Source organism: Osmerus eperlanus, chromosome 16 (genome assembly GCF_963692335.1).
Source record: "Osmerus eperlanus chromosome 16, fOsmEpe2.1, whole genome shotgun sequence".
Lineage (NCBI taxonomy): Eukaryota > Metazoa > Chordata > Actinopteri > Osmeriformes > Osmeridae > Osmerus > Osmerus eperlanus.
In genome coordinates this window covers 5,563,121-5,588,935 of record NC_085033.1, presented here as the reverse complement: position 1 = coordinate 5,588,935, position 25,815 = coordinate 5,563,121, and the positions used below count along the sequence as shown (strand labels likewise).

Below are 25,815 nucleotides of genomic sequence, written 5' to 3'. Positions count from 1 at the left end.
CCCAGATTGTTCCAGTATGGCTAATTCGATTACAGATTCTGAATAAACTTGCACGCACACCAAAGTTTAAAGAGGGCGAATGTCCGAGGTAGGATATGGAACGTGTCGGGTTTGAGGTAAAGTAACAACACGATATTTGGTGATGTGTCTCGACTAAGCACCATGGACAGCGAACGGAAACTTGCGCTGGTGATTGGGGAAATGCGTTCGGAAATCAGAAAATTAAAGTTAGAAAATTTGGGATTAAAGAGAACAGCTGGAAATAATTTGCGACGTAATGCCACAGCACCCGTTTTGGTAGCAGCATACAAAAGTAAATGTAATTTTTAATATGTTGTCAATTTAAGCTCGCATGCATTTAATATAATGTGCATTGAGAAACCATTTATACCATTCATGTATGCCCTTTCTTGCCTTCAGAAAGCATCGTCATGACGGTGAGAAGATATTCAGTCTTCCAATCTCTGGGATATCACCATTGGGATAGAGCCCAAGGAAATGAGGGAGAGCTCAGCCAGCCTAAACTAGGCTACGACGCGGACCAAAAAGACGTAAATTAGGTCGACTGTCTGAAATGTGAGATGGGACATCTTGGTTTATTTTATTATCACATTTTATTAAGTCAGTCGCTTTCTAAATGTATCCAGTGAAGAAGTGCTACCATCTAGTGATTGTATGTTGTATTGCTTAACTTCTGTTAATCTCCAATTGGTTCAAATTTCCTGTCATGACACGTCAGAATTGAAATAAATAGCACAAATAAAGATGTACACATGTCTTTTAAAGTACGTGTTTTTTATTCACGTTACTTTACTAATTGAAATAACAATTCAATAAGTACATCTGGCTAATGTATGGATCACCCTGGAATACTACTGGCTATTTCTTTTTGGGGAAAATACACTTGTTGAATGGGATCTTTAATCTCGCGTGAACGCCGTTGCCACTGCGCAGTGGAGGATTGTTGTCCGCCATCACTGCACTAAGAAACTAGCTCAAAAACTGAGAGGAGCGAGTGACAACAACAAGCACAGAGAGAAGGACCTAAATCCAAAGGGAAGGTCGAGGGGGGATCCCTACCACTTTCCATTTGCAGGCCTCCTAGTAGTAAAAAAAACAATATTTCATGTTAACGTAGACCCTGGACGTACAAACTAATCATGTCCAACCTCAAAGGCGGCACCAAGAAGGACACCAAGATGAGGATACGAGCCTTTCCTGTAAGTGTTGGCCGGGTATTCGAGTTGGTAGACGCAGACGCCGAGACGCGAGAACCGGGGATGTCAGTGGAGACTAGTGGTAGCTTGACCCGTTCTGTAAGGTTAGCTAGCGATGGTTATTATAATAGCTGGGTGGCTATCCCTAACCTAGCTACTGTTGTAGCCTAAACCAGCTGACGTTAAATACTGGGCCTGCCAAGTTGTAGCTATCTATTACTAGCTGAACAAATAAAACAAGCGGACAGCTTGCGACTAGCTAGCTAGCACTAACAATTTACTAAAATGTCACAGTCATACCTGGCTTGTTAGCTAGCTAACGTGATTTGTTAACTCGTTAGCAATTTAGTTAGCCTAACTAGACGCTAGCTAGACTACCAACAAAGCTAAATGGTTAGCATGAAGTTGGTTAGAATAGCTAGCTACCAGATAGCTACTGAAATAACTAGTTTGTTAGCTAGCTAACTAGATCAGTAATTATATGACCGAGGGTATTAAATGTACACTCCTGTGTCTTGGATTGCTCAATAACTGCAACTACCCACGGATACAGCAAGCTTGTTGTTGCGGTATATGCTGTTGACAAATTAAGTTGTCACCTGGTAGCTAGCTATCTACAGTAGTCTATCTTGTAAGTTAGTTACCTATCGGTGGCTAGCAAGCAGCGAACATCAATCTATGTCTGGGTCTTTGAATACGAGTACATACATTGGCTGCTAAAGTCATGTCGATGCAAACATAACATCATAGCTACACTCTCAGACTGAACGGATGCTGCAAAAGTTGCAGCAATGCCAGTGACCCGGCTGTCGCTGCCTAATGTCTTTACCTGGACAGTCGCCAGGCAGTGTACTAGGGAACATACAATTCTGCGCGCATACCAGCAGTAGCAGGTCGCTGATGAATTGTGGATTATTTAGGAAATTTGACCAAGATTTTGGCTTTGCACTTGTCTCCAGTTTAATTCACATGAAATGTGGTACATAGTTTTGTGTTCGTAATGAATGTGTGTTAACCTGCTGCCATAAATGCACGCCTGTGCAAGCAACGGGAAAAAAGGTTTTAACTGTCTGTTACACAGTAGTCTTCTTCACCCATGGGTCTTTATTTGCATATTAGTTGTTTCTGGACCCCTTCAGAGTTAAAACACCAAACGGTGGAGGACCATTAAATGTGTGTGTGTGGGGGGGGGGGGGGGGGGGGGGGGGCTCTCTGGAAGAGTGAGCCTATGAAACTCATGTCCCATTGAAATGCTCTCTCTCTTACCTCTCTCTTTTGGTCTCACTCTCACTGTGACAATATCAAACTCAGATTAATTATGTTTAACCGCTGTCTGGGTTAATTTTAGGTGACATAGGCAGTCATGACCATTCTAGTTTGACTAGTTTATCCCAAAAAATGCTGAGCTTCTATGAGATAATGAGTGGGTGGGGATGGAGTAGGCCTATTTTTTGATGGTTTGGAAGAGGATTTGTACTTGAGGAAAGTAATCTTGTCCAGCACAAGTGATCAGCTGAATTTAAAAAGGATAGACCTAACTGATTCGTTTTTCTATTTCTCTCTTACTGGAATTCTATACTTTTCTTCACCTAGTCAAAGACGAGACTTTTCCTGACAGAATCTGCTCATGAATTAATGATGCTTATGTCTGTCTTTTAAAACAGCGATATATAGCCATCAGACTAGAGAACACAATATTAAGCTTACAGACCACAGTTAGTCTCTTGACTATTCTAGCATTACTAGCACCATTAGCATTTGGTGTCGTCCAAGGGATCATAAAGTGCACACATTCACAGCCATGAACAGCTTGACATTACCCCTGTGACTGGTCTGTCAACTCCTGCCCGGAAGATATCCAAGGTATGCACGCTTTAAAATGCAAAGTCAAGATGGACTAACCCCTCCTCCTTTTTCTTCCTGTCTCTCTCTCTCTCTCTCTCTCTCTCTCTCTCTCTCTCTCTCTCTCTCTCTCTCTCTCTCTCTCTCTCTCTATTTCCCCCTCTCTCCCTCCCCCTCCCTCCTTTTAGATGACGATGGATGAGAAGTACGTCAACAACATCTGGGACCTCTTGAAGAACGCCATCCAGGAGATCCAAAGGAAGAACAACAGTGGCCTGAGCTTCGAGGAGCTGTACAGGAACGCTTACACCATGGTGCTCCACAAGCACGGCGAGAAGCTCTACACGGGCCTGCGCGAGGTCGTCACCGAGCATCTCATCAACAAAGTAAACACCCCCCCCCCCCAATCTCAGTTCAGTTCAGTGTATTGACTGGACTGCAATGCATACTTGTGTTCAGTGAGGAGCACAGATCCTAAAGGTGTGGAGAACTGTGGGATTGGAGAGGTGCCCCTCCCAGGAAGCTGGTGGGGGGGGTGACTCATAGGGATCTCTCTCCTACTCTTCTTCAATCCCCATTGTCACACCAGTGAAACGGTCTTCCGCTCCACCAGAGACACGCTGGCTAAGCCGGTGTGTCGGTGCGGATGCCGTGACAAGTGTCCCCCCTGTAGACAGCAAACATATTTTTCTCGGGGCACCCTGACCTGCAGCCCCCTCCCTTGGCCGGCCCTGCCACAGAAAGGTAGCTGGCGTCTCTACCGCCTAAGAATATTACATAGAGCCCCCTGTGTCCAGACAGCAGACGGCTATGTGGCGAAGGGGTCATAACCTCACTTGATGTCACCCCTCCCTGTCTGAGAACAGAGCTGTGTTTGAATCCTCTCTCAGGTTCTTGGATCTCTCCTCTCCCGACCTCTTCCACTGCTCAGTGTTGTGGGTCAGAATGGGTAGAACAGGCATGCTGACTGAAGGAACTGTGAACTTGTGAGATAATCTCTCTCTCTCTCTCTCTCTCTCTCTCTCTCTCTCTCTCTCTCTCTCTCTCTCTCTCTCTCTCTCTCTCTCTCTCTCTCTCTCTCTCGGTGTTCCACAGGTGCGGGAAGACGTCCTGAATTCGTTAAACAACAACTTCCTGCAGACGTTGAACCAGGCATGGAATGACCACCAGACAGCCATGGTGATGATCAGAGACATACTCATGTACATGGTGGGTGGCCTGACCGGCGTCTCTCGTTCTGTATGTGTGTGTTGCTTGCATTTCTGATCTCTGCCGTCCCCAACTGATTCATTCCCCTCAAGTGTTTATCCCTGATTTAAAGGATGCTGTGACGGACTGACCTCGCTGTTCCTCTCTGGAGTCTCCATATCTTCACCTAGACATTTTCTGTAGCTGGAACAAAAGCTTCGGTTGTTGTACTTATCCATTTTGTTGGGCAACTGGCAAGTCTGCTTGATTTACTGTAGCAACACTGAGTGTGTTTGTGTGTGAATATTTTGTCCAACCCTCTCTCTCTCTCTCTCTCTCTCTCTCTCTCTCTCTCTCTCTCTCTCTCTCTCTCTCTCTCTCTCTCTCTCTCTCTCTCTCTCTCTCTCTCTCTCTCTCTCTCATTGCTATTGAGGATATGCTGCGGGTGGTTACCAGTTGAGCTGACGTGATAACTCTGGCTTGAGTCCTCTGTCTGGAGAGGCAGCCAGGCATGTCTTCAGCCCTGTTCACAGTGCAGCATTCCCACCCACGCAGCTGCGCCCGCATTAGCATTATGTATTATTTTTTTTGCACAAACCGCAGTCGCGCCGCGTAGCATCACGCAAGGTACGCGGCTGGCCGCCTGCGTGTTAGCCGCCCGGCGTTCCCCACCGCAGCGGTTCACTCCTGTCCCCCCCCCCCAGGACCGTGTGTACGTGCAGCAAAACAACGTGGAGAACGTCTACAACCTGGGCCTCATCATCTTCAGGGACCAGGTGGTCCGCTACGGCTGCATCCGAGACCACCTCCGGCAGACCCTGCTGGACATGATCGCCCGGGAGAGGAAGGGAGAGGTGGTGGACAGGTGAGGGGAGCTCACAGTGTGGCTTAGCTTCACTGGGCCTGTGGGATACACAGCATGACACAAATGTTTTTGCGTGATGACAGGCCCAGGTTTAATAGTTTGTGTGTTTGTCTGTGTGGTCTGCAGGGGAGCGATCAGAAACGCCTGTCAGATGCTAATGATCCTTGGCTTGGAGGGCCGGTCTGTGTACGAGGAGGATTTCGAGGCGCCTTTCTTAGAAATGTCGGCAGAGTTCTTCCAGGTGGGTTGTGTAAAGACCTCCCAATCACACCATCCATCCCAACCAGGAGACCCGACAACTGTTGACTTGAGTGCCGACACGCAATGTTCCCTCTAAGCTGCATGCATGCACGGCCGCGCAGACCAGTTGAAGGACCCGCGCACTCGATTTTTCAGACCGCGCACAAAATAAAATCAGTATTTTAATTTGATTATTGTTTGAGAAAAACTAGTAATGTTCAGTTGCTCGGCCAAATGCGGCGAAGCCCACTGCATACGTTTCAATGTCACTCTAGGATACTCAGCCAATTACAATACAATTACAATAATAATGATCCGTTTGAACATTCGATCTAACGTCCATTTCCCGCTCAACTCAAGCTTTGACTAGCAACGCAGCAATGGCTAAACGCAAATCAGGAACGTTAACTTTACAGGCGGCCCCCAAAAAAGGGCAGTTTTACATTTGAAACACGAATGGCTTGATGAAATCGTTCAAACGGAGACAAGCGATGGTCCAGGTAGGCTGGTGAAGCTCTCTGATATATTTAGCCACGAAGAAGCGAACAGGGTTCTCTGCAAACTTTGCTCAGAGGCGAAAACAAAAGGCGAGTGTACCATTGTATATAGCCTGCTGATCGGTTGCACCAGAGAACAGGTCACAAATTGCTCACAGTACTGAGGTTTGCACTCAGACAGATTTCTATTTGCTCAGTGCGGAAAATTAGAGGGAACATTGCCGGCACTGCAGAGAAACATGTTTACACAACCACGATGATTTGGCTGACTTGAAAACCGACAGTTTGGCACCACTTTGGAAATAGTACCATTATTTAATTGCATTTAGAGTGAGATCTTGACAAATGCATGAATGCTTTCAAAATCTTTTGAAATTCAGAAACACAAATGTTTTCTATTATGTCACCGTGCCGCACGATTAATTGGTGGGTAAGTGTATCCATGGAGAATAAGACAAGTAATAGCTCATTTACATGTCATCTGCAAGCATATCCCACTCACGGGGGTTTGCAGGAACAGATACATCTATTAAAGTCTTAAGTTGAGGATATTTTCATATATTTTAGAGTGTTTATATAGTATGCATGATTGAATGGATAAAAAAGTTTTTAAAAAAGTAAATCTATTTTGCACCTGGAAAGCTGACCCACTGCCCTTCCCTCTGTGTGTGTGTGTGTGTGTGTCCAGATGGAGAGCCAGAAGTTCCTGGCGGAGAACAGCGCCAGCGTCTACATCAAGAAGGTGGAGGCCCGCATCAACGAGGAGATCGAGCGGGTGATGCACTGCCTGGACAAGTCCACCGAGGAGCCCATCGTCAAGGTGGTGGAGCGAGAGCTCATCTCCAAACACATGAAGACCATCGTGGAGATGGAGAACTCCGGCCTGGTCCACATGCTCAAGAACGGAAAAACAGAAGGTTGAAGAAAAAAAAATGGGCCCTGTATTTTTGGATAAATTTATATATTTTTTTGGGGGGGGGGAATTGTTATGAGGAATCGTGTGAAAACAGGAAGAGGTGTAGGAAGAGATATACCCGTAGCGGCCCTGCTCCAGATATGAGCCAGGCAGCCCTGTTTCATTAGAGCTCATTTGGCAGTCTGTTTGGTGTCCACCTGATTGAAGCTGAAAGCAGGAGCTAAACGTGAAAGCCCAAACAGGATGCTGCAGAGGCTGGGTTCCTGTTTCTCCAAACATCTCCTGCTCCCCTTCTAATTAGCGTCTTATCGATCAGGGGAAAAAGAAAGACATCAATAACCTTTTTTATTATTATTAATCGCAGTGACTGTAGCCTTTTGTCTGTCGTTAATAGTGTTGGTTTGAGTTCCTTGTGTTTTGGTGGAGAGACATCCCACAACACGTGATTCTTATATGAAGCTTCTCTCTCTCTCCCCCCTCAGACCTGGGCTGCATGTACAAGCTGTTCAGCCGCGTGCCCAACGGACTGAAGACCATGTGTGAGTGCATGAGCTCCTACCTGAGGGAGCAGGGCAAGGCGCTGGTGTCGGAGGAGGGCGAGGGCAAGAACCCTGTGGACTACATCCAGGTACACCCTCCTGTCTGGTTATTTCTAGAACCTTCCTCAACTTTTTTTAAATCAAGGACACATTATTTTATTCTCCTTAGTCGTAAACGGGCTCCGGCGAGGTTGCGGGCTTACCCGTAGGACGGGAAATGACAGGAGTGGTCGGAACACGGTTAACATTGACCTGAACTCTCAAACTGGGTTGTGTTTCTGGTGTTCCTATAGGGTCTGTTGGACCTGAAGACGCGCTTCGACCGCTTCCTCCTCGAGTCCTTCAACAACGACCGCCTCTTCAAGCAGACCATCGCCGGGGACTTTGAGTACTTCCTCAACCTCAACTCGCGCTCGCCAGAGTACCTGTCGCTCTTCATCGACGACAAGCTCAAGAAGGGCGTCAAAGGGGTGAGTGCGTGCGAGGGGTTGTGTCGCCCCCACTCTTCATGTGACGCTAGTAAACCAGACTCGGGTTGGTCTCTTAGACGCTGAAAGCTCTGACAGTTAAGGGAGGCCCGGTCGGGTCGAATATTGGGCGGATGCTGTTCAGGAAAGGGTTTGGTGAGAGCTTTGAAAGTGGTTAGCTATCGTGCACGACAGTAACAGTCCGAGTTCCTGTGTGTGTGCAGTTGACGGAGCAGGAGGTGGAGACCATCCTGGACAAGGCTATGGTCTTGTTCAGGTTCATGCAGGAGAAGGATGTGTTTGAGCGCTACTACAAGCAGCACCTGGCCCGGAGACTGCTCACCAACAAGAGCGTCTCCGACGACTCGGAGAAGAACATGATCTCCAAGCTCAAGGTGAGGCTGAGGACGAGGGGAAGGGATGTGTGTGTGTGTGTGTGTGTGTGCGCGTGTTTGTTCCCCATCCTCGGCATGATGCCCTGAAGACCGTTACAGCTGTCACTCACTGTTCCGTGTGTGTCTGTCTGTGTGCGCAGACGGAGTGCGGCTGTCAGTTCACCTCGAAACTGGAAGGGATGTTCCGGGACATGAGCATCTCCAACACCACCATGGATGAGTTCAGACAGCACCTACAGTCCACGGGGGTAGGAGAGCCCACACATCCATCCTTCACACCACTGATGATGTACAGTAGGGTCCAGGAGACTGAGGCCACCGTCAACATTGTAAGGGGGGGGAATTGAAGACTGAGAAAGCCAAGCGAGCTCTTTGGAACATTGTCAAATCATGCTCGGATAACATGGGTCTTAAGGTTTGCAAAAAAAGGCATGCCAAAGACATACCAAATACTAAGATATTCTCAAAGTCACCTATGTTTTTGCAAAGATTCAAATTTTCGCTCTTTGTAAAGCTGATGTTATCATTGGAAATGATTGTTTTTTTTGTTGTTTTTTTTACTATGTTTGGAACATGCTAAATGGAAATTTAAAATTAGCGGTCTCTGACAATTTGACCCTTCTGTATATAGATATAAACTTTTGCTTATTTGTATTTATGTATTTACAGAATTAAATGCATCTATATAATTCACTAACTCCTCCCTTCCAGGTGTCCCTAGGAGGAGTCGACCTCACAGTCAGAGTCCTCACCACTGGCTATTGGCCAACACAATCGGCCACGCCCAAATGCACCATCCCCCCCTCCCCCAGACACGCCTTTGAGGTGTTCAGAAGGTAGGAGGCCTGATCCACCAAGACAGGAACCTGTGATTCATTCCTAACCTAAACGTACCTAAATGTTTTTGTTTATTTATTGGTCTATTTATTTATTCTACATATGCATGTATAAATATCACACATCATATCATGTGTGTGTATACATACTAATATATACAGTAGTAAAAAAAAAAAAATACACCTTTTATTTATTCCTTTTATATATTCGAGTGATGGCCAACATTGTGTGTGTGTGTCCTCCACCAGGTTCTACCTCGCCAAACACAGCGGCAGGCAGCTCACTCTCCAGCACCACATGGGCTCTGCTGACCTCAACGCCACCTTCTACGGGCCCATCAAGAAGGTACGCCACGGGGCACGCCGGCCACGATGACTGCTTCAGACACCGTCTGTCTGCGTCTTGTCTGTGTCTCGTCTGTTCCGATACCAGTTGTGTGCTGCTGTCAATGAACAGAAGGCATGATCGGTATGATATTAAGGAGTGAGTGGGTTATTCCCTCTATCTTTTTCTCTCTCATGTTGCCTCTCCTGTCGTTCCCTCTATGCCTCTCTCTACCCGTCTGCCCCAGGAGGACGGGTCGGAGGTAGGAGTGGGCGGGGCCCAGGTGACGGGCTCCAACACCAGGAAGCACATACTGCAGGTGTCCACCTTCCAGATGACCATCCTCATGCTGTTCAACAACCGGGAGAAGTCCACCTTCGAGGTAGAGTCTGGCTTGGCACACACACACACACACTCCCTCACTTACCCTCTGCAGCAATCACTCTCCCTCTGTCCCTCATTGTTGAAGAGCTGGAAATGTTTGGTGTCTAGTGCTAGTGTAACCAGTCCCCCCCCCCTCCCCCCTGCAGGAGATCCAGCAGGAGACAGACATCCCCGAGCGGGAGCTGGTGCGGGCGCTGCAGTCCCTGGCCTGCGGGAAGCCCACCCAGCGCGTCCTCACCAAGGAGCCCAAGTCCAAGGAGATCGAGAACGGCCACGTGTTTACAGTCAACGATCAGTTTACCTCCAAGCTGCACAGAGTCAAAATACAGACAGGTGGGGCTGTGTTATTCTACCTGTACCCCCCCCCCCCTCCCCCCCCGAGCGTAGCCTGTACTGACGGAACCCCCTGTGCCCCCCCTCCCCCTCAGTGGCCGCGAAGCAGGGGGAGTCGGACCCCGAGAGGAAGGAGACTCGGCAGAAGGTGGACGACGACAGGAAGCACGAGATCGAGGCTGCCATCGTCCGCATCATGAAGTCCAGGAAGAAGATGCAGCACAACGTCCTGGTCGCAGAGGTGGGTGGGACACGTGCGACGCTGCCGCGCTCGACTCAAGCACCGGCACTGCCGTTTCACATGAGGGAATATCGTTCCCTCTTGCTCATAATAGCTCTTATATATATATATATATTCTCTTGATATTACAATAGGTATTTTCAATGTTGAATATTTATTTCCATATTTTCTGAGCCTGTCTCAGTAAGGTGGCTTCACGCCGGTTTGTGTTATGAGTCGTCTGAGGGGGTTGTTTGTGTTGCCGTCCCCCCAGGTGACCCAGCAGCTACGCGCTCGCTTCCTGCCCAGCCCCGTGGTCATCAAGAAGCGCATAGAGGGACTAATAGAGAGAGAATACCTGGCACGGACACCAGAGGACCGCAAAGTCTACACCTACGTAGCATAAAGAGCAAGGGGATGAAAGAAGAGGTGGAGAGAGAAAGAGAGAGAGAGAGAGAGGGGGAGAGACGGGAGAAGGTGTTGTTTTTTTTTGGACGGTTGTTCGCATGGACTGGGAAGTTCCTTTTAAAGATAAACGCTGGTAAGCTGACTCATCACCCCTTACAAAAGAAAAATGAAATAAAACCAGATGTAAACGGTTTAATAAAATGTCAACGAAAACCAAGTGTCGTAGATGATTTTAAATCAAGGCCCCCACTCTTCTTACCCCCCACCCTCCGTGAGTATCAACATGGGAGGATTCAGCAGCTTCAAGCTTTTCACTGTTTTACCCTTGTAGAGATCAACCTTAAAAAGAATCCCTTGGGAAAAATGTGAATGCACCACATTATTATTTTTTTTTTTGTTTTCAATACTGTACAAAAATGAGAAAATGAATTAATAAAAACAAAACAAAACAGCAAATGTGGATTGCTACAAAAAGGAAATAAAAATATTGAATATTGACGTTGTGTGTCCCTGTTTTTCACATTTACTTGTCGAACCCATTTCAGACACACCGCTTTATTTTCAAAGAAGCAACAGTATAGGATTATGGACTGGTCAAATAACCTGATAACGTTATATTCATTTAATCATTTGGAAAATGTCCACTCATTGTTTTAACCAGAGCAGTGTCTCACAACAGAACATCTGAATGAGAAACTTAGTCTCAATGTCATCACCCACTGTAGTGTGACAAATCCCTGCGGAAAAGCACTGGTGGTGTTAGTCACAAGCTGTTCTGGTGGCATGGGACCTCCTGAGGAAGGTAATGATGTAGACCCAACACCCAGAACTGTACCCACCTAACATCTGATCTGGCCCACCCACGTAATCATGTCTACATTAGTGTAAACTGCAGTCAATTTAGTTGCAAAATGGCCCCAAATATAATTAGCTACAGTAATATCTTCTTAGAATTGAGCAGTGGTGTATTAGAATGATAACCAGATCACAGCACTGAGTCAGGCTGCTTGCTATAAATTGTCCAAATAATTTAAATTCTCAATTAGACCACATGAACAGCTTTCAAGAAGCCGCAGCCCATAGTGATACAGAGATGTAGATATCTATTCTGGGTAAGTGAGTGTGCTGGCTGGGTCAAATCTCAGCATGGCCACTCAGTTTGGTGTGGAAGAGTGTTGGCTGCCACTGGACTGGCTCTCAGGCCGAGCAGACTGAGCCAGTGTGTCCAGCCGGGCCACCAACATCTGGACCTCCTCTTGGGTGCTGTAGGTCCAGGCCAGGGGCAGGTGGGCTGGCACAGCGCGGCGGTCTGAAATACACACAAGTCACGACACACCATCAGAGGAAAACTCACGCTTTTCTTTTCCTAAAAAAGAAGTGCAATCTAACGTCCCCTAGAAACACTAGATCTAATATGCTACCAGGATGCTGACAGGACGCCTGCCCACCTTGGAAGAACTGCCCGCTGGGAGTCTTGGCTGCAGCCCTGGCCAGGGCCAGCCATACGACGGTGTCAGCCCCCTGCTCTGCACTCCTCAGACGGGCTCCCATCATCTGGTGGAACTGAGGCATCGCCGTGGCAACAGCTGGTCGGGAGGTCATTACCATACCATAACATTGGAGGTTACAAGTGGGTTGAACAGATACAACTTGAAAATGTTATTGATGTTTGTGTGTGTGTGTGTGTGTGGGGGGGGGGGGGGGGTACTAACCTGGAGTATCGGCCCAGCCTGGGTGCATGGCAGAGAAGTGAATGGCAGGGTTGGCTTTGGCCCAATACTCAGTTAGCACCACCTGCTGTCTCTGTAGGGGAACACACACAATCACCTGAGACTGGGGTCTATTTATTTCCTCCTATTCGATCTCTATTTAATCTCGCCTAAGATAACAAGGGATTGCTCTACAGTGACAAGTATATTTGGTAGCGCAAATATTTGGGGAGGATGAAACCCTTTTACATTCAATGGACCTCCAAATCCAACTAAACTGAAAAGTGTCGAACATGATCGTCTCCCTTCCTCCTCCACCTTGTTCTGGGCATAGACCATGGTGCCGTCGAAGCGAGTCCTCTCTGACTGAAGGTCATCTGTGCACAGCTTCAGGACCAGCATTCCCCCTGAGGACACAGTGATCTGACCAGCCGGGAAGAGACAGCCAGTCAGCAGGTGTGTGTGTGTTTGTGCATGTGTGTGATTCTGTGTTCGTGTTGGCGCGTTCATGCACCCACCACTCTCGGGTCTCTGCTTTTCTGCAGGAGTGGAAGTAGGCTCTGTGTGAGGATGTACACACCTGAGAGAAAAGACAAACGACATCACGCGCACACTAACCAAATTGGTACGGGTTCAAAGCCCTGGGCCAATTTGAATGGTGGTGCTCGATCAAATGGACTGTGGCTCCTAGTTACTCCAAATTACTCATCAGTATGTGGTTTGTGAAATGGGGAAGAGGAGGAGGAGGGGGGGGGTTACCCAGAGTGTTGGTGGCAAAGTTTTTCTCCAGTCCCTCTGTGTTCACTTCTCTCTTGTTCACCATGCAGCCAGCATTGTTGATCTGACATAACAGAGACCAACATCCTACGTAATACAGTAAGATGATTGGGAAACCAAGCTTTTCTAAAGTATGTGTGTGTCTGTTGGAGAAGAAGGGGGGGACTGCTCACCAACACGTTTAAAGATGGATACTGCTTCCTGAAGGCCTCTGCAAACTCCCACACCTTACGCGTTTCAGACATGTCCAGAATGTGGACATGTACTTCCTGGAATGAAAATGAAACATCATCCAATGCAGGTCTGTAGTCGGGGGTCTTCAAAAATACAAAATACACACACACACACACACACACCTTTCCTACTTACCGTGTTGCCAGACTCCTTGACAATATCCGCCCTGGCGTCCTCAGCTCTGTCCTTGTTCCTGCACACGATGTGGAGCGTTCCCCCTGGGGGGTTGGAGGGATAAGAATCAGAGTGTCATGAGACAGCAGGGCTTCAGGCCCAGTGCTGAGCACAGAACAGCACCATCAAGAGACACGCCCCTCCATCTTCCCCACAGCTCCGCCTCCTTACCTTTCTTGGCAATGGCCATGGCAGTGGCTTTCCCTATGCCGCTGTTGGCTCCTGTGATCATGAAGGACCTTCCCACCACAGACAGATTCAGGTCCTCAGCCACAAAGCTTCTGGATTCTGCCTCATATCCACTCCTGAGGAAGAAGCTAAATCAATCCATCGACCCCATAAATGCATGTACATCAGTAAACGGTGTTTGTGTCATCTTGAGTGAATGATGGAGACAACCTACAGCACTGCAATTTGCAACAAGCTTGTGTATTTATGTGAGTTCTAATGGCCACGCGGATTTGAGTTTGTCTTTGCACAATTATTTAGCAAGCTCTTAGAAAAATGGTCAGCTGTTGGCATGACTGCCTACCTCAAATGACTGGGCACTTAAGCTGTCAATAGCACTATTGTTAAGGGAGTGAAAAGAAGGTTTGTGTGCGTGTCGGTGTGTGTGTGAGAGAGATTGTGTGTCTGTCTGAGTGTGTGTTACTTAAAGTACCATGCTGTGATCGATACCATTCATGTACAGCTAATAAATACTTTAACATCTACTTTAGTACAATAAAGAGGTTAAAGTAATAAATGTTAGTAACTTTTTTTTCGAGATCATACGGTAAAAAAATTGTGGGTTACATGGTGAACAGCTTAATTAGTAAACAGTTATTTTATGTATATCCAAACTATGCTATATGTTAAACTGTGAAAACGGACCATGCATAAACTTACCTCGTATATTCGTGAATTCCTTTTAAGAACCAGACGATATTGCGATACAGAGACATTGCTTTTCATTATCAAATTGCCTAAGCCTACAACAAACCTAAAGACGCCCCATGTAGACAGCAAGTTATAACCACTGTAGAAACTTACGTCATGTGCATAATGTTGGAGTGCTGCTCTCTACCGACGTCAGGAAGAATGACCATTGGAATTGCAAAACATATTCTGGTCTTCTGACCTAAACCCATTGTTCATAAAGCCTGACACGTAAGATAATATTTATATAGTCATAATTATCATATCTTAGATTTTTGCAAATACAATATCCTATTGAACAAATAGGCCTTGGCCTACGTGAAGGCTAATAAATGCATGTATCCATGACAAGATTTAATAAGTTCAAAATAAATTACGTTTGTTGTGTATATGTAGTATGTCAAGAATGTATAGCAAAAGAAAAACCGTAAGTGTTCAGTAGAACACCTCCTTGTTCTACAGGTAGGTCTGGGAACCGTGTCGGTCGGTTCCACCTCGGAATAGACCGAAGAGGGAGGAGTTTTCCAACTTTCACACTGGAACGACCATTCAGAGAACGACAGCAATGAGCTCTTTCGAATTCTCTGATCCAAGGGGTGGAGGGTAAAGTGTTTCACAGATATTTTATTGGCAATTGACAGAATAGGATTATACCTCTTATCAAGATGGTGAGTAAGTGTTTTAAAACCTCTTTTATGTGAGCGAGCTGTTCCAATGATGAGTCAGATCTATTCCGTCGGTAAATGTATGCACCTGTCGCTTCTGGTTGTTTACTAATAGGCTAGGTGTCAGGTGAAATAACGAGACAACAAAATTGTATATAACTGTTGTCAGCATAAAATATAAACTATAGGTGCATGGTAAATCAACATAATTTAGTTGTATTTAAAGTATCCTTTCTACGCTTGTTATATTTTTGGGCGAACTATAGTCAAACCTAATGTGTAACCTATTTCCTCAACCTGTTGCTTCGGTAAAAACATGGAAGTTACATTACGGGTGTAACAGGTTCTTTCACTTTTTGTTGGTGATTTGGCCCCTCGAGCGTGATGTCCATTTGCCTAAATCGGAACCACAGAGTGCAACTTCTAGTTCTTCACAGGTCTACTACTCTACGTTTATGAGAGGCTCTGTGTTTTTAAAGAATTGTCTTAAAATAATTTTGGTGCCATTGTCACCAATAGGCTATAGCCTAACTTCACTGAATCAATTGGTTTTAAGAGACTCACATTTAAATTTAGAATGCATAGTATACAGGCCTATGTTTCTCTTTCTCCTTTTGTCATCACCTTTCTTCCTGACATAACCTGTAACATGAATTTCCAGGCAGAACATTTTTAACTATTCAACTCTTGAGTTCAACTCTGTTCAACTATTGACAGCAAGTCAGCAACACATCCGCAACAAAATGTTGCCTAGACATTTAGTCTATCCTCTGAAGTCCACAATGAAAGGAAGATGAAATGGGAAAGCGTGCAACACAAAATAGACTAAACACATGGCAAATGTATGTCAAACACAACCAAACAAAGCAAGGAAACACTTGTCTAAACATTTGAAACATCCCTCCTTACCTCCTGTCCTTTTCCTTAGAAACAAAAGATGACCAAAGTTCAAGACCAAGTCCCCCCCGTCTTTTCCTTGCTTAGTTTTTTTTTAGACTGTTAATCTGTAATCGTAGCCCACACAAGAGAATAGTTGACCAGACCAATCTCTCTCTCTCTCCTCAGATGCGCTTCCTATTGCTCTTCAGTCGCCAGGGAAAGCTGCGGCTGCAGAAGTGGTTTGTGACCATAGCGGAGCGCGAGAAGAAAAAGGTCATCCGAGACATGACCTCCATGGTGCTGGCACGGAAGCCACGCTCCTGCAACTTCCTCCACTGGAGAGACCTGAAGATTGTTTACAAGAGGTTAGCCCACAGCCCCCCCATCTCAGCCTCCTTACCTAACCCCTCATTAGCACCGACCTCATGCTGAACCATGTCCCACCTATCCCCCTTACATTCTTCCTCACTTTTGTCCTTCCTTGCTTACTTCACTGGTGCGTTATACTTCCTCATTGTTCCTGATTGGCTTCCCTTGTAGGTATGCCAGTCTGTATTTCTGCATCGGTCTGGAAGACCAGGAGAATGAGCTGCTAGGCCTGGAAGTGCTGCATCGCTACGTGGAGCTGCTGGACCAGTACTTTGGCAGCGTGAGACATTATTGTTTTTCCATTGTTCTCCCTGCTGTAAATCACTGGCAACTACATGCACGCATCGCCCTGAAGTGGGAAAATAAATACATTGTCTCAAAATTGTTGATCATGTGTCGGGAAGATATCAGCTTTTTAGGACTACTACATCTGAATTCATTCGTGGGAGATTTTGCTGGTGAAATGTGGTTAGTTATGTGGTTAGCTTGTATATTGGCTTCCATAATGGGGGTCATATAATGGAAAGGCTTTCCCTCTCCAGGTGTGTGAGCTAGACATAATCTTCAACTTTGAGAAGGCCTACTTCATCCTCGATGAGTTCCTGATGGGCGGGGAGATCCAGGAGACATCCAAGCAGATAGTGGCTCGCGCCATCGAATCCTCAGACATGCTGCAAGAGGTGAGACACGCACACACGCATTCACACACGCATTCACACACGCATTCAAACAATGAGTCGCAAAATCAAACACACAGACTTAGTTTGTGTATTGGAGTTGCTTATTATCTGAATGTTAATCTCTTATCTTGGAAGGATTTATGCATTCCTAAAATATTTGGTGGCTTGATGAAATTCCTATTTAGACGGTTATTTCCATAATTTTACTGTTTGCTCTCACAATGAGGAACAACAGTGGGGATAATGTGAGATAAAGCATTTTCTTAATGCTTGCTTTCCTCCATCTTGGAGTGGTTCTGTCTTTTGATGTCCTTTGACAACAAAGTACCAAAAGGAGGGAAAGCAAATCATTGGCAGGCGTATCACTAATTTTCCTGGTATCCTAGCAGGGGTAAATTAGCCTCGTAATTCCCTTGTGTGTTTCCTTTCGTCCAGCTATTGGCCATCTCATCATGACCCAAATGAGCTGGTGCTATTGTAAATGGGGCCTCTTTCTTTCAATCTCTCTTACTCCCTCCTTCTCTGCCTTTCTCTCTGTCTCGGCTTCCTTTCTTTTGAAGCGAGCGAAGAGGCGAGTCAGAGGCGAGTCTGTACCCCTCGCGGGGATGTTCTTATCATGTAGGTGTCTTATAGAGCTTGGGCACAGACTAACCTACCTTTGCCTGTAGTGGAGCATCTCTGTGGCACTCGTTCCCCTCTTCGGTTTCCAGACCATTTTTGTGCTTCCATCCCCCCCCCACCCCACTTTGCCGATAATAAGGAAAGATGTCTAACCCCTCTGCTCTAAGTGACAGTACACCCTCCAGTATAGCATGGCGCTCATTCTCATCGTTATGGCTTCAGGTGGACAGCAGTGACAGTGATTGGGTTGAGGTGGAGCTGTTTGGATGGCCTTGAGTGTGGACAGCAAGGTTAGAGGCTCTGCTTGTGCCTTACCAGTGTGTGGTGCTTCACCTGCCCCCCCCCCCCCCTCACGCCCTTTTGTGTATTTTTCATTACAGATCCATGCTGTAATTGTGTGACTGTGAATATTAGTTGCAGTGAATGGGGGGGAAGATGACATCATTCTCGATCCTTTTGTCTTTTTTCAGACAATGGAGGAGTACATGAGCAAACCTGCTTTTTAGGACAGACGGGAATAAAGCCATCCGCATCACAACAAAGGGAATGACGTTCAAACATCACAGTTTTTAGCAATATAATGAATTTTCTTCAGAAGAATGCAATTTGTGAATGAGGTACATGCGTCTATGCATTGTCTTGGCCACGAGTACTGAATATGTTGCTCTGGTACATGCCTGTAGTCTTTTGAAGGAATATAGAAGAAAGTAATGCTGGGGATTTAACATTGTCTGAAGGAGATAAAGAAACATGAAGATATTATATGTTGACTTCCATTGCTGTTATTTAGAAGTGCTTTTAAATGTTTTTAATAGACTTTGTTTATGAATGCCAAGTGGTAGCTATTTATAATGCCCCCCAAAATGAATGAGTGCTTTAGTGTGTTGTGTGGGCTTGGTTAGATGTTTGTAAGAGTGGTTAGCAGGCACTTGTCTTTTAAAGGCATATCAGTGCAAATGTTTCATTACAAAATCAAAAATTGTTACGTTTAAAAAGTGTCAATAAAAAATAATATTTTGATATCTAACTTGTCTTGGCATGTTTCGAGCGTTTCGTTGCGTTTTCCTTTCGGCGGGAGCTGTCCAATGTGATGCATGTTCTTTCGCTAGATGCTTCAGAAATACATCTGGTCATTTTTGACACACAAAACCACAAACGAAGACACCGAATTAATTCGTAATGATTTGTGTTGGTCATATCAGCCTTGTGAGTGGAATCTTTACTAAATGTAGGCTGTAATTTCTTTTTTCTTTTGACATTTTTAAATAAGTCAACATAACGCATCAAGGAGAAAATAATCCCGCTTATGCTTTATTTATCTCTGAGTCATCACACATTATTGAACACGTACAAAATGATTTAAAAATGATAATATAGGCTTTAGCACAACAACCGATATAGTCCAACGATCACAGAGCTTGCAATATGGGTTGGAAGAAGGCAGGCGACGGTCTGACTCTACATCATAAATAGTTTTCAGAAATGTAGATTAGAACAATATTTGTAAACCCACAAACCCTGATACATCACGAGTCACGACAAACACTCGTCCCCAGCCCAGCCCAGCCCAACACATACTATTATTGGTCATATACAGTATAGGCTATATTTCATATTTTACAAATTGAATGTAAACTATAGAGTACGGTCACCACCAGACTGGTTATTTTGAGAGAGTATAAACAAACATTACTTTAGATTCATATTTTAATAGAGGATATCTCGTTGTCGTCGTTGGTCTCCGGAGCTACATTCCTCCAATAGGTTTTCCGTGGAGTTCCTTCCCGTCGTCTTTCTGAGGGGCAGCAGTTCCCTCAGCGATCTCGTCTTTCATCTGTATCTCCGTGGGCTTCTCCAACGCCTCCATGGACGTTTCGGCATCTCTCTTCGCGGGAGTGCTCTTTTCAACGTCTGCTTGGTCGAAGTAATCTTTCATCGCCTGTTCGTACAACTCATAGGGAAACTGTCCGTTTGCCTGAGACTGAGTGTCGCGCTTGGTGATGGAGTTTGGATACCGTGTTAGTATTTTGGCTGCCAGAAACACCTCGTCTTCATCTACTTCGTCGTCTTCGTCGTCGTCGGACTGTCTTTTCAGTGGCATCTTGTTAAGCTCAGATAGGAATAAGTTTTCCCGTCGGCCAGAAGACGATGGAGTTTTTGCTGGGGCAGGCGGCGCTTTAGCCACAGCCGGGACGGGGGGTGCAGGAACTCTGGCCGGGGCAGCGACGGGTTTGAGCGGTCTCCTCACGGGATATTCATTGCTGATGGTCTCTACGCCGATGATGTTCAGGAAGTCCTCTCTGTCCATGTCCTCGGGTGCAGCTTTAACTGGTAGCCTCCGGCTGTAATAACGGACCCTTGGCTTGTTGGTCCTGTAGCGGGGTGTATCTTGGGGCTGACGGTCGAGTTTCCTCATCTCTTCCGTGATCAGCATGTCAATGAGCTCGTTAGGGGGGATATGGAGCTTCAGTGACATCTCCAGGAGTTCATTCAGCGTTCGGGGATCGACCAGAGAGGGGCGGATCAGTCTCTTTTTGTTATCCCTCTTCTGGCTCTGGTCACTCATCTCGAGGATCTTCAACAGGTAGTAATCCACCAGTTTCGTATCGTCATCGGGATGATCGTCCTGAGTAGCCCGGCGTTGAATGCCTTCTCCCTCGACCTCCTCTTGTTCGTCTGAGGTCTCCCCCAGCCCTCGGTCGAATTCTTCGTGGCTCCCGTTGACCACCTCCTCCGTCTCCACCTTCTCCTCCATGGGAACCCACTCCTCACCGCCGGCCACGTCCTCGTAGGCCAGGTTCCTCAAACTGAACATGTCTTCGTCATCATCGTCGTCGTCCTGGAACACGTCTCTCTTCTGGCCGGTGGTGGTGGACTTGCGGCCCAGCTCGTCGAAGATGGAGCGCAGGTTGGCAAGGCTTTGAGGGGTATACTGCTCCTCCAGGTCTTCCGTGGCCCGTTTGTACGCGTCGCGGTTCTCCTCGTCTTCGAACATCAGCGGGTACTTTTTGTGTGGCCTAGGGAAGTTGCCGTAGTCCGCAGGTGCGCTTACGGGCTTGCCTGCGTCATCTGAGTGGTGCCTGTGCGCGCGGTGGTCGTTAACGGGTGCGACCGGAGCTGGTTTGGAGTCTCGACCGGCTTGGTCTTGAAGGGTCCTGAGCAGGGCTCGCACTAGCTGCTCTGCCGGCATGTCCTGTTTCTGAGCGGGTGGGGATGCTTGTCGGTCTCGCGCGCCCTCGTCCTGGAGCGAGGCCAGCTGGAGCAGAACGCGGAACTTTTCCACTTCGTCGTAGTCAGTTGTGGGTTCCTCACGTCCCCCGTCCTTGCGCTGCTTTAGGCTTTCAATATACTCAAGAGCTTTGATCATGTCGGAACTGGGTGGGAGGTAGGCAGCAGGGCGCCTTTCCTCACCTTCTCCGCCCCGGAGCCTGTGGTAGCGGGGGAGAGACGCACCCTGGACGGCGCACATATGGAGGAGAAAGGCAACGAGGACCATAACTCCACCCGCGGAGAATTTGGGGTGTGACAACACCATGATATCGCCTTGACAAAGAGAAAGAGACAGAAGGGTAAAACCCCACACAGTGCCTGTACCTGCTTGTTTCTTATCATAAGCTACCCACGTTATATTGCATACATTTAATTCAGTATGCCAAATGAATAAATAAAAAGCTTCAGCCTATCTATTATTGCAGGCTAGTGGATGGAGCCTATTTCAGCTCTAGGATGAGTCACCCTCGTTGTCAGGGCAACCTCTGCTCTGACTTCAGGTTATTGACTTCGTTTAGATAAAAATAAAACGAAATAAGCTACCCAAAATATAGGCTACATCATCCATTCACCTGTATAGGTAGGCTATTCGTGGTAAGTATGCAATATTGCTTTGTTGTTTAGGTTCACTAAACCCCAATTCGAAGCGTGAAAGGATAAGATCAGATGACTTGATCAAATCTCCGTTAGACAAACGAGAGACTAAGCCAAATGTATAAACATAATTATCCTTGGTTATTAAAAAACTTCTAATCTCTCTTCAATTCATTTCTTACCTTTGGCAAACAGCTCAGATGGCAGCAGTGAATGTATACAGCATTTCGCTACTATAGTTCTTCATCGAGCGCGGTTGTTCCTGTTCTGTTTTCAGCACTTGGACAACTCCCCGCGATATAAGAGGCAACACCTGACCCGCGCGTCATCACAGCACATATACGCAATCACCAGCCTGGAAATCCATAATAAATGATTTAGGCTTTAAGAAATGACATGTTAAGGTGGCCAGTCTCCTATAAATAGATCTAACTGTCTACAGCAGCTGTATTAGTTTATGTCAAGTGGAGTTCTTGGCTGTTTGTGAATTAAGTATTTTTTTTCTTTCAATTGGTCTATAATGTTTGCATAGCTACATCTTGTAATTTACAATCCACATTTTTCGTTTAGATGTTTGTGTTAAATATGATTCCGTATGACACGCTCAGAACACCTCATAAAGTTGAAGACAGTGTGCATGTTATTATTTACACTATTTACCACAAGAGAGGTAAACAATCTGTTTTAAAACAACCATCTGTAAAAAAGAAAGAAAAATCTCCGCCTAATTGATACCGGGAGCTGGAGGGTTAAACCCACCATCGATGACTCACGCGCCAAACCCATCACCCGCGCTTGCAGCAGAATCGCTGTCGCAGTTGTCTCCTCTCTGCGGAGATATGAGGCTATGATAAACGACTCTACCTATATGGGCACAGCTCCCGCGGCTTGCACCCCACGCAGTTCATTCAGAATGTCTATTGATCAAGTTGCCCGTCACATTAGGGTGGTCCTGACGCAGGTTAAAACCAAAGCACGGGCATGACCGAGCGATAACGGTGACCTGACTGTCGAAATAGGCGACCCATAACCTACTAAGCACTGGATAAATAGCTTGAGCTGGTATTGGACAAGACACTGGTAGTCTACATAGGCCTCTTTGATGTTTGCAAAGACATTCGTTATGGATGTTTCAAAGTGAGCCCTCATCACAGCTAAGGCTCTGACTCCAAACAGCGGTCTCATGCTTTGCTAAAACACCATACATTGACCCCGTTCTCCCCTATAACACACCTGCAGTATGCGTACAGACAACCCAATATCTGGCCTGCCCACTACAGACGCTTCCATCCCACCAATCAGCTAAAGCTTCAACACACCCCATCCCCAAGTGTTCTTACATTTCAACATTTTACCCTTGTGTACTCTTTCCTTATCTCCCCCAGAATACTAAGCCTGTGCGGATCCCACTTGATCTGGCCCCCCAGCCCTCTGACGTGGTGTCCATATCCACGCAGATACGAAGATGCCCTTCTTCTTTTGTCTTATTGGAGGCGTTTTTCTTTAACGCGGCGTCAGCTGACTGCACACCAGAGAGATGAGCGAGGAGAGAGCTTGTTGACGTAGGAGATGGATCCATTTGCTTGCGGCTCCAGTGTGCGTGTGCGTGTCTGTGTTGAGAGATGTGTTTGAGTGGTGCTGGCGTTCGACCCCCCCCCCCCTGCCGTTCTGACATCAGTCCATTCATTCATAAAGAAACCCGCTCTCTTCCTCAGAGGGGCGTGGCTGCACTCAGGGCGTTGGAGATGTTATTGTGGTGTAGGTCGCCAAAGGGTTTAGAGGCTAGTTAATCGGTGATTAGTAAATGACAGTGATTACATTGTTATACTAATTGTGCTACTGTGAAAGGAAACAACATAATAGTGGTGTGTGTGTGTGTGTGTGTGTAACAACACACAAGGTGGAGTGTGAAGCTTGATTGTTAGATGTCGTGCTTGTCATTTCTCAGCATCTCACAAGTTGTTTGGTGTGTGTGTGTGTGTGTGAGAGACATGAGCATGAATCGTAACAGATGAGGCAGATTGCGAGTGTGTGTGGGAGGGAGTGCTCATCTTGGGATTTTGCAACACTTTGACTACGTCTGTTCTAGAACCAGGGGAGAAGGAGCCTAAAAATGGATCCTGATGAGAACATAAATAAACATGTTTACGTGCGGTGAAAAATAATGCAGACACGGCTTCTCCTCTGACAGCGGTGCCAAACGTAGCGTTTGTGGTGACAACAGAAACTAAGTATACCAAGAATGAACCTGGAAGATCCTTTGTGTGTGCTTGTATGTGTGTGTGGGTGTGTTTGCTGTCATCCACAGGCTACTATGACGCGTCCTTGGGCAACAAAGCGTTGCCATCACAACGCTCCAAAGACTGGTCATGACGGAAGATCAGATGGCTGAGCAAGTGACGGCCATGTGAACCTTCAATTCCGACACACACACACAGGCACACACAGTTTATTGTTTATATTATATCTCCCTCTCTCACAAATTCTCTCTCTCTCTGTCTCTCTCTGTCTCTCTCTGTCTCTCTCTGTCTCTCTCTGTCTCTCTCTGTCTCTCTCTCACTTTCTCTCTAATTACTCCTCTTTTCCTGTGTACCATGATCTCCTTCTCACTGTTAAACTGTAAGACACTGAACGTTCTTAGTGTGTGTGTGTGGCTGTATATGATGTCTACCAGCACAACCTTTGCAGCGGATGTGCCACCCCCTGTTGAAACTTGCACTGGGAGTAAATTAGCTAAATTAATAAAAGTGAATTAAACGTGCTCACAGTCCAGATAATGATAACAGTCTCTACAGAGACTACAGTATATTAGATAGATATAAATGAATGGTCTCTGTTTTTCTCTTTGTCTGGTTGCGCCTGACTGAATCCTTTCATAACCTCCTCCTCTTCCACCCTTCTCCTCAGTCTTTCTAAAGCCACTGCAGTTATTCCGATTGAAAGGTGAAGTTTACCGGCATGTCAGTCAGCAGAGGTGCCAGTCAACCCCAAGTATTGTGTGTGTGCATGTGTGTGTGCATGTGTGCGTGCATGTGTGTGCATGTGTGTGTGCCTGTGTGTGTGCATGTGTGTGTGCATGTGTGCGTGCATGTGTTTTTGTGTTTCTCCTCGGTCACACTTGTTCTCCTTGTTTCGACGTCAGCACCTGGACTCAAGGCTTTCATAAGCGCGAGGTGCTGTGGTAGCAGTAGGATCGCTTTGTTGAGAAAAATATCGACCTTGATGCCGTCAGGCTCTATTCAACTATGCTGCTTTTAATTGAATGAAATGAAGTGACGGAAGGAGTTAGAGAGCGGGAGAAACAGCGAGACTGTGTGTGTGTGTGTGAGAGACAGACAGAAAAAGAGAAATGAGTGGGCTGGGACGGTACTCTCCTCACACCTTCCTTTCATGTCCTTCCTCTCATCTCTATACCCCTTCTTGTCATCGTATCCCTTCTCTCCCTCCTGCTCCACTCCTGATCCCTCTATCCTTCCTCTCATCTCTATACCCCTTCTTCTCATCGTATCCCTTCTCTCCCTCCTGCTCCACTCCTGATCCCTCTATCCTTCCTCTCATCCTTCTATCCCGTCTCCCCCACACTGTGTCTGTGCTGCATGACGCCCGAGCGCCCACCCACCACGGCCAAACGAGGAATGAAGGACGGCAACCGTCTGTTGTCATGGCTCACCCTCTTTTGAACCAAGGTATCCATGGTGATACCTCTGCACACCCTTCTCCCTCTCGCACCCCCCCCCCCCTTTGTCTCCTTCTGTGTTTCTGTCCTTCCCTACCACCTACCGATCTCCTGATCTGCCCTGCTCTAGTCACAGGAAGTCTAATTTTTCTTCCATTTTCCGTGTATCTCCTGCTCTTCGTCTCTCCATTCCCCCCCCCCCTCAATCTGTGTTTCTCTCTTTCTCTTTCCTCGGTCTCCCTCCACCCACATTGTTGTTCTCCCCGTCTCAGGTGGGTGCTAATGAGCTCCACCAATGAGGTGATTAGTAGAGAAATATGCAGACATGGAGGAGGGTCGTGAGGTTCGAGGGGAGGGTGGAGGAGAGAAGAGGAGGGAGTGTGGAAATGGAGGAGAGGACAGGATAGGAGAGAGGGGGAATAGGTGAGGGTGGAGGAGATGGAACAGAGAGATACTTATTATCTCTGTCATGAATAACGAGTCCCATACTCTTGGTCACCCTTCTCATTAAAAAGTGACAGTACAGTAAAAGGCCACCAGAATGCTAGTGACAATGTGAGGGCACATGCAGATCTTC

The 25,815-nt window shown here is 46.6% G+C and overlaps 4 protein-coding genes across 11 annotated transcripts; 2 read left to right on the top strand and 2 right to left on the bottom strand.

Annotated features, from left to right (window-relative positions):
* The first annotated feature begins 957 nt into the window (after positions 1 to 957).
* On the top strand, positions 958 to 11,168 carry LOC134036008 (cullin-3). 2 transcript variants are annotated; one of them, XM_062480681.1, is made up of 16 exons: positions 958 to 1,220; positions 3,248 to 3,445; positions 4,155 to 4,268; positions 4,952 to 5,112; positions 5,239 to 5,353; positions 6,538 to 6,766; positions 7,248 to 7,393; positions 7,598 to 7,774; positions 7,996 to 8,166; positions 8,307 to 8,414; positions 8,878 to 9,002; positions 9,252 to 9,348; positions 9,578 to 9,709; positions 9,858 to 10,044; positions 10,140 to 10,285; positions 10,539 to 11,168. In XM_062480681.1, the coding sequence occupies exons 1-16, from the start codon at positions 1,161 to 1,163 to the stop codon at positions 10,668 to 10,670; spliced, it is 2,298 nt and encodes a 765-aa protein (XP_062336665.1). In that variant the 5' UTR covers positions 958 to 1,160; the 3' UTR covers positions 10,671 to 11,168. The 2 variants fall into 2 exon arrangements, with proteins under 2 accessions (XP_062336665.1, XP_062336664.1); XM_062480680.1 differs by having other exon boundaries at positions 959 to 1,220; positions 9,575 to 9,709.
* LOC134036011 (dehydrogenase/reductase SDR family member 12-like) lies at positions 10,745 to 16,172 on the bottom strand. 4 transcript variants are annotated; one of them, XM_062480687.1, is made up of 11 exons: positions 16,059 to 16,172; positions 13,738 to 13,871; positions 13,528 to 13,610; positions 13,332 to 13,427; positions 13,141 to 13,222; positions 12,900 to 12,961; positions 12,700 to 12,804; positions 12,385 to 12,475; positions 12,121 to 12,258; positions 11,662 to 11,981; positions 10,745 to 11,511 (listed from the first exon to the last, which is right to left on the bottom strand). In XM_062480687.1, exons 2-10 carry the CDS (start codon positions 13,796 to 13,798, stop codon positions 11,827 to 11,829), a joined length of 873 nt encoding a protein of 290 aa, XP_062336671.1. In that variant the 5' UTR covers positions 13,799 to 13,871; positions 16,059 to 16,172; the 3' UTR covers positions 10,745 to 11,511; positions 11,662 to 11,826. The 4 variants fall into 4 exon arrangements, with proteins under 4 accessions (XP_062336671.1, XP_062336668.1, XP_062336670.1 ...); XM_062480684.1 differs by lacking the exon at positions 16,059 to 16,172 and adding an exon at positions 14,599 to 15,023 and having other exon boundaries at positions 13,738 to 13,868; XM_062480686.1 differs by lacking the exon at positions 16,059 to 16,172 and adding an exon at positions 14,455 to 14,592.
* LOC134036015 (AP-1 complex subunit sigma-3-like) lies at positions 14,991 to 18,725 on the top strand. 4 transcript variants are annotated; one of them, XM_062480700.1, is made up of 6 exons: positions 14,991 to 15,152; positions 16,215 to 16,393; positions 16,569 to 16,677; positions 16,940 to 17,077; positions 17,921 to 17,988; positions 18,169 to 18,725. In XM_062480700.1, the coding sequence occupies exons 1-5, from the start codon at positions 15,150 to 15,152 to the stop codon at positions 17,972 to 17,974; spliced, it is 483 nt and encodes a 160-aa protein (XP_062336684.1). In that variant the 5' UTR covers positions 14,991 to 15,149; the 3' UTR covers positions 17,975 to 17,988; positions 18,169 to 18,725. The 4 variants fall into 4 exon arrangements, with proteins under 4 accessions (XP_062336684.1, XP_062336687.1, XP_062336686.1 ...); XM_062480702.1 differs by lacking the exon at positions 14,991 to 15,152 and adding an exon at positions 15,180 to 15,223; XM_062480701.1 differs by lacking the exon at positions 14,991 to 15,152 and adding an exon at positions 15,267 to 15,344.
* Positions 18,726 to 18,986: 261 nt separating this feature from the next.
* On the bottom strand, positions 18,987 to 21,928 carry scg2b (secretogranin II b). Its single transcript, XM_062480682.1, has 2 exons — positions 21,745 to 21,928; positions 18,987 to 21,241 (listed from the first exon to the last, which is right to left on the bottom strand). Exon 2 carries the CDS (start codon positions 21,231 to 21,233, stop codon positions 19,446 to 19,448), a length of 1,788 nt encoding a protein of 595 aa, XP_062336666.1. The 5' UTR covers positions 21,234 to 21,241; positions 21,745 to 21,928; the 3' UTR covers positions 18,987 to 19,445.
* Between the last annotated feature and the right edge of the window lie 3,887 nt (positions 21,929 to 25,815).

Excerpts from the sequence above, each read along its gene's own strand:
- LOC134036008 (XM_062480680.1), top strand. The coding sequence starts at position 1,161 with ATGTCCAACCTCAAAGGCGGCACCAAGAAGGACACCAAGATGAGGATA. Across the intron at positions 7,394-7,597 it reads ACCCTGTGGACTACATCCAG|GGTCTGTTGGACCTGAAGAC; the intron begins GTACACCCTCCT and ends GTGTTCCTATAG. Across the intron at positions 9,003-9,251 it reads GCCTTTGAGGTGTTCAGAAG|GTTCTACCTCGCCAAACACA; the intron begins GTAGGAGGCCTG and ends GTCCTCCACCAG.
- LOC134036011 (XM_062480685.1), bottom strand. The coding sequence starts at position 14,696 with ATGGGTTTAGGTCAGAAGACCAGAATATGTTTTGCAATTCCAATGGTC. Across the intron at positions 13,611-13,737 it reads CATGGCCATTGCCAAGAAAG|GGGGAACGCTCCACATCGTG; the intron begins GTAAGGAGGCGG and ends CCAACCCCCCAG. Across the intron at positions 12,476-12,699 it reads TGGTCTATGCCCAGAACAAG|AGACAGCAGGTGGTGCTAAC; the intron begins GTGGAGGAGGAA and ends GTTCCCCTACAG.
- LOC134036015 (XM_062480700.1), top strand. Across the intron at positions 16,394-16,568 it reads CTGAAGATTGTTTACAAGAG|GTATGCCAGTCTGTATTTCT; the intron begins GTTAGCCCACAG and ends CTTCCCTTGTAG. Across the intron at positions 17,078-17,920 it reads CCTCAGACATGCTGCAAGAG|GTGGACAGCAGTGACAGTGA; the intron begins GTGAGACACGCA and ends TTATGGCTTCAG.
- scg2b (XM_062480682.1), bottom strand. The coding sequence starts at position 21,233 with ATGGTGTTGTCACACCCCAAATTCTCCGCGGGTGGAGTTATGGTCCTC.